Here is a 10,024-nt window from a genome sequence, read left to right on the forward strand (position 1 = left end):
GAGCAACCAGGTCACGATTTTTGAATAATATTAGACAGTGCTGCACACTCACTAGATGACAGATAGTTAAATTGGGACTCTTATTTAACCCCTGTTAACTCTTACACTGCTGTATGTAAAGCGTTTTGTGCACAAATTTATTGAAAAAGGGGGAAAAAATATAGCGAGGGAGGGCTGGTTGTTGCCAAGGTTGTTCTGTGAGGGTAAAATAGTTTTTATAGACTGATCTGATATGAGAGGTTGCACTTAAAGAATGTTTTATGATTCATTTATCAAAATTGATTTATTGTCTTTGTGCATAATAGATGTTAAACTGATAATACGTGTATTACAGTGAACTCTGAAGGCAGGAAAATGTGTTAAATGGAGGCAATTCAATTCAGATTTGAGCTGATAAGGAAATCTTTTTCGGTGCGACTTATGTTTTATGAGACCAAGACGTTAAATTGCCATCAGATTAACTCAAAATTGTGCTTCTTAACACACTTCTTCATTAATATATCACACTGGGGGAAATTTAGCAGCTTTAAACTGACAGAAATTGTTAATATATAACCACAAAATAATAGTATAACTCTCATTTACTCTCACTTCCTCTTTCCACTTGTTTCTGTTTCTCTCATGAGGTTTCATGCTGTCTTGTTTCTCGTCCATCCCTCTCTGCCATCTTTACCAGTCAGACTCCAATGAAAAAAGTCACAAATTAAAGCCAGAAACACAGTAACAACTAGAAGGGCACCACAGCCAAACGCCCTGTCTCGCAGTCTTAACAAAAGTGGAAAATTATTTATCACCCCTCGTCCTCTACTAATGCTGTACCTTTTTACCAAAGTTCATTAAAGTTTACCAATAGTTCTTCTATATTCTTGCTGACAAACAAACCAAACTGAAAACAACCCCCTTGCCTTACATGACAAAACAACAATTCACATTTATACAAAAACACCTCATTACAAAGCCAGACGTGTACGCAAACGCAAGGTTAAACAGCTGGTTTATCTCAGAGAGACACTAAACAGATGAGACACACAGAGGTGGAGTGAGCTGAAGTTACCTGTGTGTTGGGTGGTGGAGTAGGACAGGTAGAATCCACGTCCTCTGTGATGGGTCCCGCTCATGAACTGGACGGTGACCTGGTTGCCCGTGGACTCGATCAGCTCTTTGACCTTCAGACCCAAACCGCAGTACTTCACTGTTAAACGGCACGGGGTGAGACACAGCAGGAACAGGAGAAAGACGTTCTGGTTATTTACCCAAGCATATTTAGTCTAACATTTACAACAACAAACCTAATAAAACAAAATATTTAATTATTTTAGATACTGGTGTCAAAAGTAGTCTTGTTTAGTGGTTGAAGTAACTGGTCTAATGGTGGGGAGGCTGTGGCCCCGGCTCCTTCAGTCCGCATGTTATAGTATAGTATAGTATAGTATAGTATAGTATCTTTGGGCGAGACACTGAACCCAAAGTTGCTCTCGGTGGCTGTTCTATCAGTGTGTGAATGTCTAAAAACTGAGTAGCTTTTAGCGCCTTGTACGGTCTCCTCGGCCACTGGTGTGTGAATGTGTGTGTGAATAAGTGACTCATCATACAAAAGCGCTGTGAGTGGCTGGAAGACTAGTGCTATGCAAGTGCAAGTCCATTTAACATTTAATGTCAGGCAGGAGAAAATATATGAAATGTGTAAAGTAAAGACTTCATTAACCTTAAAAACACTGACCTTGAAAGGCCTTTTCTTAAGGAAACACAATTACATTTTTAACGGCATTTTCAAAGTAAGTATGATTGCTTTGTAGCGTGTCCAAGTCGCCACAGTGTAGAAAATTGTCGCCACAGTGTAGAAAAGCACAATGGGGCACAATCCCAAGACCACTATGGAGTCGACCTTTTGCATTATGTCTACTATTGTTTTTATTTTGGAAACGATGTCAAGACGACCCTCTCGCTTGCCTTCCTACTTTATCAGCCATCGCTGTGCAGTTTAGAGGATGAGATTGCGTGCTGGGTGCAGATTTTTGAGGAGATAGGCGACGTTGAGAAATGCCTTTGCAACCCTTCTTGCTGTCTGCGAATTGCATTAAAAAACAGTCCGCTTATGTGTTTCGGTACAGTTGGTTTTGACACCTGATGAGAGCTACACATGAGACCACCTTTACAGTGGACCCACACGCAGCTTGATGAACGGTGCCCGGGTACTGTGCACGGTGTACACACCACTGCACGCGTATCAAACAAAGTGGAAGTAGACACGACTGTACTCATGATCACCTGCAGATACCCTGGAGTGTACTTTGAAACCCAGAGCATTTCAAGATACCATTTTGGCCTCATATGTCATATTTAATTCATTAAAATCCCCTCAGACAGACTCTCAGTGAAGTGATATTTCCCCCGCAGAAACCAAATCGAGACTTTCTCCCAATCTATTTAAGAGGACATCTTTTATAGCACCATAAAAATAAAAAATAGCCAATTAACATCCTCATTCACAGCTCGTTTTGTATTAAACTGTGCGTCTATAGGTCTGATATTTTAGCTTAATTTTCACTCTCACTCTCTTTGGCAGCGTGCCCTGCAGCACTCTGGCATGAGACCAGCTGTGACTGGAGGCTTCATCATGTGGCCGACGTCTTTCACTGGTTTACATGCACTTGAGTAACCTGGTTTCGTCAGCTTGATTTCTTAATCATCATGTAAATAAATACTGTGGAGAGAAAAGTATCACATTGGAGGCAGTGTGACTGGGGAAAACAGAGATCCTTTTTGCCCTTGTTTCCAAAATATTTTCTTATTTCACTGAGGTTTTGTGATTTCATGTTACAAGTAAACTGATTAATTGGAAAAAATAAAGTCCTCCTCTGTAGCATCTAAAAATTCCCCATACGTTGGGCTAAAAATCAACTGGTGAACTCAAATGCTCTAATGCTGAAAATTATTATAATGAAACTATTTGTACAGATTTGTTAAATATCACTTCAGGCTGCACGGTTATTTGTCTTGTGCAAATGTCATTATTGGTTTTGGTTCGTAACATCATCGGTAAGAGAAATCCCCCCACCCTCTCTGACGTAGGACAGGTGAGGGGTTAACTGGCAGCTGTTTACTCAGTTCAAGTCCAGTCTAGTGTCGGCTCGTCTCTCTCACCGATCTCACTCCTGTCGGGTCCGACGCCGTTGTAGAGGCGGAGGTAGTTGACCTGGCAGTCGCTGTTTTCTATGTCCAGCTCTGCGAAACGAAAGTGGACCCTGTTGCCGCGGGGCACGCTGATCTCCCACTCACACACCGTGTTGTTCGGGTATGTCCCCGGGTAACCCAGAGAGGACAGAGTCCCACTGCTGGGGCCAAGTACACTGGGGCCACAGCCATCACCTGCAGGACAACACAAACACACAGTTTCAGCGAAAAAAGCACAGACGGGGTGGAAGTGGGAGAGACGTGCCAAGAAAGTTTTGTTTGACTCAAGAGACAAATGATCAATAAAAATGTAAATTTAACAATGAATTAATCCAACACTTGAGTATTAGCCAAAGCAAAAAAAAAAAAAAACTAATAGAAACACAAAAAATGAGATGCAACTAGTAAGTCCTCCAGTATAGTTACTATTGTTACTACAGTTACTAGTTACTAAAATTAAATTACAGTTGCTCATTAAAGAAAAATCAACATCCAAATATATTCATTTTAGTAAAAAGCTCAGAATTTAACATTTATTATATTCTTTGGCATGTTTTTGCTGTGCAGGAAGGCCGCCTTATGCATATTTCTGGACAATGTTGCTCAGCATTGCCGTTGGGACAAATCTGAGTGCAACACCGTCAAAGGTAGGCTGTCTTACATAGAGCTGTCTCTACATCCACGTCACACCGAAAACACGTTCCTTCATTACTCGTAATCTAGTTTATTTTGGGTGAATCTCACACCATACTGCTGCATTAAATACCCACTAGTGCACATACTGTGAAAAAAGTCTCTGACAAAGTTCCCTTCATTTGCAAGTTTTGATAAATCCACAGTGCCCAGCTGTTTTATGAAATCTCTCAGCCCTTTTGTTAAAAGAGTGAAACTATATATATTTGTAACACATTTTAAAATAATTATGTCTCCTATAAAGAGCCTGATGCAATGCATGTGTGGCTTTTTTATTGGATTTGCTGACATGAGAAAAATATAGAATAACACCACCTATCTGTATAGCTTAAATGTCTCTGCTTTGATTAGACTTCTTGTATTTTTTCCACTGAGACTTCCACCTGGAGAGAGATCCACCCTCGAGGACATGCACTTGTAGTGCACCTATAAATGTTACATTACTGAGACTCGTTTCCTTTAGCAAACACGGGAAGGGAATGAGCAGTGTCGTAAATCCAAACATAACTTTTTTCCAAACAGCTTTGTATGTTTAGGGAATTGTTTACGTTTTCCTCTGCAAGTTAAAACAACATAAATGTACGAATGTGTAATAAACATAGCTGGCTTTTGCTAAAATGGGCCTCTCCATCTGTTAAATGTAAAATAATAATGATATCTTGGGCGACTACAGTGCTGGTGACTAAAGCGATGAATCAGACATAAATCATACAGTTGATGGTTCAACACCTGTCGACATTTTGCAGAGTCCTCGGGTAAACACACAACACCGAAAAGATTGTGAAAGTGGCGTAAAAACTGTAGTTTTCTTTGGATTCGATTTTAAATGATAAGCTGACTGTGACTAATTTGAAAACTGATTTGTCATTTATTAAACAAAAACAAGAAATATTGTCTAGTTGCAGCTCCTTAAATATGAAGAACTGCATCTTTACTCTGTCTCTGATCTTTAACTGAATATATTTGGGTAAAAAGGGACCGTTAGTCAAACAAAACAAGATATTTTCAGTCAGGCTGCAACTAATGATTGTCATTATTGATCAATCTGCCAGTTATATTCTCTTTTAAACATTTTGTCAAAAAAAGAAGTAAAAAAAATACACATGCCCTTTATAATTAATTTACAATGGTGACATCTTTTATCTCACCAACAGTTCAAAAATCCAAAGTTACTCAGTTTATTATCATGTATGACAAAGAAAAGCATTAAATTCTCATATTTAAGAGGCATGAAACAGCAAATGTTTAGCTTTTTCTCTTGCTTTAATAAATGACTAAAATGATTATCAGAATAGTTGCAAATTAAGTTTCTTTCGTCATCAGGATGTTTTATTGACCAAACAATTAATGAAGAAAATACTTGCAGCCCTACTCTGACTAAAAGCCAAATTAATGTGCTGTCTTTGGGTTTTATAGACAATAAAAACTTTTGGCTGTGCTGCGGAGAAGATAAACTGTCCAGAAACATTAAATTTTAGATGCAGCTGTCTTATTTTATCTGTTTTTGGCAGATGAATACCACACACTTAAAACTTAAGATGATTTAACACATCTCAAATTCAAGTTTTACAAAATTATTACCTCATATTTTCTATGGATAAATTTGTTTTTGTGTCCTCTGAGCTGTCAGAAGGCAGATGCATTGTTGTGTTGATGCTGAGGACTGTCTGAGATAACACTCAGTCACGCTTCATGGTGCTAAGTGGATGTTCTGTGGGCCTGGAGTTATGTAAGAGCCTCTCGGTGGACACTATCCAGATGAACAGGACAAAAACAAAGCTGCTTCCCTCAACTCTGACTCACAAGTACTGAACAACTGCATGGCATTCAGCAGTTCACATTACCTTACTAGAGTTTATGCTCAAAATACGATTTAAATCCATCCAAATGTTTTATAATCACACCATGAGTTTTTTTTATGCAAAACTCAATTATAATTTATGTGAAATTTAGAGTTATGACAAACTGTGTCCACGTGTTTACAGTCATACCCCCATTGCTACCCCACCCCCAACTCTGACCACCTGAGGTTGACTTTAGGCTCAATAAAACCTACAAAATATTTGAGTTTAGGTACAATATAGTGTTAAGGAAATACATAACAATCATAATATACTGAGCCTAATGTGATTGTGGTATTAAGTTTACGGTATTTTCGCAATCTGGGCTACCTGTAACGAGAAACAAGGCCACAAGTACGTAAACACAGAGATCTTAGAACTAGACTCCATAAAGAAAAGACGTAATTTAAGTTTAGCTATCTTATTTGGAAACCCAATTTGGGTGATAGGCTGTAACTTTAAACTTTTACCAAATCACTTAAAGCCAAACGTGAATTCCGCAAGCAATAGATCCACCAAGAAGCCGTTACTCCTCCACAGTGTCAGTTTTTTGTGTACAACTGAACACCGTTTAAAAAAAGTCTATTTAAAGATATCTAGTCCATTTAGAAATCTACCTTGAGTTATATGCTGTGTTATTACACTTTTAACAAATCAAATAAAGTCGCACTTAAATTCGGCAAGCAACAGATAAAAGAAGCAGCTGCTATTCCTCCACAATCTCAGCTTTTTCAGTAGAACTGAACCCCGTTTAAAAAACATTATATTTAAAGTCATCTAGCCTTTTTGGAAATCCAAATTGTATGATGTGCTGCGGCATTAAAGTTTTAGCAAATCATTTAAAGCCACACTTAATATCGGCAAGCAACAGATCAAAGAGGCAGCTGCTATTCCTTCCACAATGTCTCTCTCTTTTTTTAAAAGAACCGGACCCCTACAAAAACAGTCATATTAAAGGTAACTAGCTTATTTGGAAACGTACATAAGTGAAGGGTTGTGGATTTAAACATTAAGTAAATCACTTAAAGCCACACGCTAATTCGGCAAACCACATATCCACCAAACAGCCGTTATTCCTCCACAATCACAGTTTTTTTGGGAACCGGTTTGCCTGGTTTCACTACAGCCGTGTTACACCATGACGGGCGGCGGTGTAAACCAAGCGGAACTCCACGTACACACGGCCATGTAAGGTACGTTTGTAAGTTAGGAGGACAATAACAATGTACCGTTGCCTTAAAGCTCGACTATAAACACCTAAAACCGTCAGTGTTCACACTTTTTTTTTAAAGAGGCAGCGTGGCCGCATGTGGCTGCGGTTGTAACTCCTCCAGTTGTCACCGCAGCTGCGGGGCACCAACCTTTCTGCGCTCGGCAGCCCTTCGTGGTGAGAATGATGAGAATCGACAGGACGAGAACCCGGGCCCCTGTCGGTCCCCTGCCCACCATTACCGCTCTGCAGCCCATAGCAGCCTGCAGTCTGAATGCATACTGCTCGCTTCTGGACCGGCTGCACCGCTTCAACCTGAACCGAGAGAGGGGCAGAAATACAAAACCTAGTCCTCGAGAGCGAGTCCGCGTGTTGTTTTCCTCCCGGGGATGACTTTTGCTTGTCGTTTTAACAATCCAGTGGTTAGCGACACTCTCACTATGGAGGTAACTGCTCCACACACACATACACACATTCAGGCTGTGGAGCTACTTCCTCCACCGAGGCTCCTCCTCCTGATCCGGGACTGGGATACCCGAGTCCCCCAAGTGGTCCGATCCCAGATCCACCAACACACCCCCTTCAGAGTCACTCTTCAAGAACTGTTGCAGTGTTAGAATAAAAGAAAAACATTATTAAAAACTCCAGACACATACAGTACTGTGCAAAAGTCTTATATTTGTGTTATAGATGTGTTGTTACAGAAAAGTTGTAATGAGTACATATATTAGGGACTGATACTGATTTTTTGTTGTTTTTTTTAGGGCTGATACCAATTATTATTAGTTAATAAGACCGATAACCGATATTTGGAACCGATATGCATTTACAATAAAAATGAAAATCTTTCTGTTAATATTTATAATTTAGAACATAACAAACTTTGTTTAAATGCTGTTAAATGTTTAACTTTCAACTTTCAACATCATATACACCAACTCCCCAGCAACCTTTTTTTAAAAATAAAATCAAGTGAAAATTTAAATTAAAGAATAATTTTAAAAAAAGAGCTCCCTGAGGTTTTAAAAAGCAACGTTCCTCGCTTGCACTCCACTTTTTAATTCATTTTTTTTTGACCAGCTATCATTAAAATAAAACACAGATACAGATAATCATCAAAATGCCATATATCAGCCCCAATAATTGGCCAGGCCGATAATCTGTTGACTCCAAATATATATTTACATCTCAGTCTCTTTATTACGATGCAACAAATACAGAGCACATGTACAATGCATTAAAACAAAAAAAAAGTCAGAAACAAAATGACTTCTTCAGACTGAAGTCAATATTACATGTGAAACATTGATTAGTACAACCATAACAAAAGATATAGCTCAGACAATTAATATTGAGCTTTGGACATGTCTTGAATGCAACCTGGTGTAAATGCACCAGGAGATAAATGTTGTAAATCTCATAATTTCTGCCAAGAGAGTTCCAGACATGTGAAGTGGAAAGGGAGGTCACACTAAATACTTGCAACTTTAGCCTGTTTTATTCTGAAATATATACATTTTTAATACTGCAAACATATTTCTTGTATGTTCTGGTTGTATTTTAGTAGAGAGACTACTGAGAAATAAATATGTATGATCATTACAACCTTACTAAAATAACAGTTTAAGGTGACCAAAGATGTTTGCACAGTACTGTATAAAGTTTTGACAACAGAGACCTCATAACTACAGATATATACACATCTACCTGTCTCAACAGTGGAGAGACAGTAGCCTGTAACAAGACAACAAAATCTGAAATTTCAAGAAATAAAGTCCACATTTTTCGAAAATAAAGTTCTAATTTTGCCAAAAATGAACAGTGGTGCATGAAGTAGCTTACCTGAAAGCCAAACTTCATTTCTGAAGTAACTAGTAACTAAAGATAGACTTCTTAATAATTGTAGTGGAGTAAAAATTATAACACTTATAAGTACAAAGTTGCATCGATGAATATAGAACTGAAATAGAGCCTTTATTGTCATTGTACAAGTTCAGTGGAAGTGCTGAAACAGTGCAAGTATTAAAAATATAAACAACATAAACCAATAAAATATGAGCCTCACATACAATAAATAAAGGGCTAATAAATACTTTAAAATTGGGTAGATATTACCTATTTGTTATTGCAGAGAATGCTATTGTTATGGTTATTGCACAGCATGGATATAGATAATGAGAATGATGGGATGTTATGTCATATTTATGAATTGATACTCAAATAAAGTAAAAGTACCTCAAATTTTAAGGGCAGTACTTATGTGAATAAACTACTTACATTCCACCATCTGCTTGTTACAATGTTATAACTATAAAATAAGATAATAAAAAACATGCAGTAGATTAGTGGTAGGAATATAGGGCAACCGCATCTGAAACTTCAAGAAAAAAAATCTATATATTTTGAGAATAAAGTTGTAATTTTAGGCTTGAATCAACTGTGGTTGTTGGAGTCCCTGAGAGCCAAACTTAATCCGTAAAGTAACCAGTAACTAAAGTGATTAATGGTTGTAATGGAGTAAAAAGTGCAATTTTTCTGATTGTGACGATGCATTCAGTGTTTTACCCGGCAGCAAATTTTCTATCTATAATCTTTTCCTGAAATGTTCTAAAAATTAATTATGACACAGTAAATATATGGTTTTATCGTGCATATGTGTAATGAACATCTAGGCATAAACTTTCTACTTCAGGATTGATGAAATTCCGTTTTTTAGATTTGAGCAATAAAAATATACAATGTAGTAAATAATCTGCAAAATAACAAGCCTAATCCAGCCATCAGATAAATGCAAAGGAGTAAATTGAAAGTAATAAAAAGCTGTTTCTTTAAAAATGACATTTTCATTGTTTGATTAATTTTTATTTAAATGTCATGACTTATTTTGGCGCCGTCCCACATTTCAAGACACTATAACCATCTTCAGTCTAGCATTTACAAAATAAAACGTGGAAAACGAATAAAAAGTAATAAAATAAAACAATTAAATTAAAAACCTAACAAAAACATCCCAGAGGAACTCCTCACACAAGAAACTACCAAACAATTACAGATTATCTTGAAAAAATCCTCTTTTTCTTCTCTCCTATAGCTTTCTTTAGGTCTT

At 37.6% G+C, this 10,024-nt stretch overlaps 1 protein-coding gene across 1 annotated transcript in view; it reads right to left on the minus strand.

Annotated features, from left to right (window-relative positions):
* dcbld2 (discoidin, CUB and LCCL domain containing 2) overlaps positions 1-7,487 on the minus strand; it is a 23,175-nt gene extending 15,688 nt beyond the window's left edge. The window contains exons 1-3 of the mRNA XM_042494175.1: positions 7,070-7,487; positions 3,145-3,369; positions 1,055-1,192 (exon numbers count right to left, since the gene is read on the minus strand). Coding sequence (XP_042350109.1) covers positions 1,055-1,192; positions 3,145-3,369; positions 7,070-7,385 — 679 coding nt within the window. The 5' untranslated portion in view covers positions 7,386-7,487. The remainder of the gene's footprint in view (positions 1-1,054; positions 1,193-3,144; positions 3,370-7,069) is intronic.
* Positions 7,488-10,024: the final 2,537 nt, after the last annotated feature.

The sequence above is a fragment of the Plectropomus leopardus genome, chromosome 10 (assembly GCF_008729295.1).
Source record: "Plectropomus leopardus isolate mb chromosome 10, YSFRI_Pleo_2.0, whole genome shotgun sequence".
In the NCBI taxonomy this organism is placed as follows: Eukaryota; Metazoa; Chordata; class Actinopteri; order Perciformes; family Serranidae; genus Plectropomus; species Plectropomus leopardus.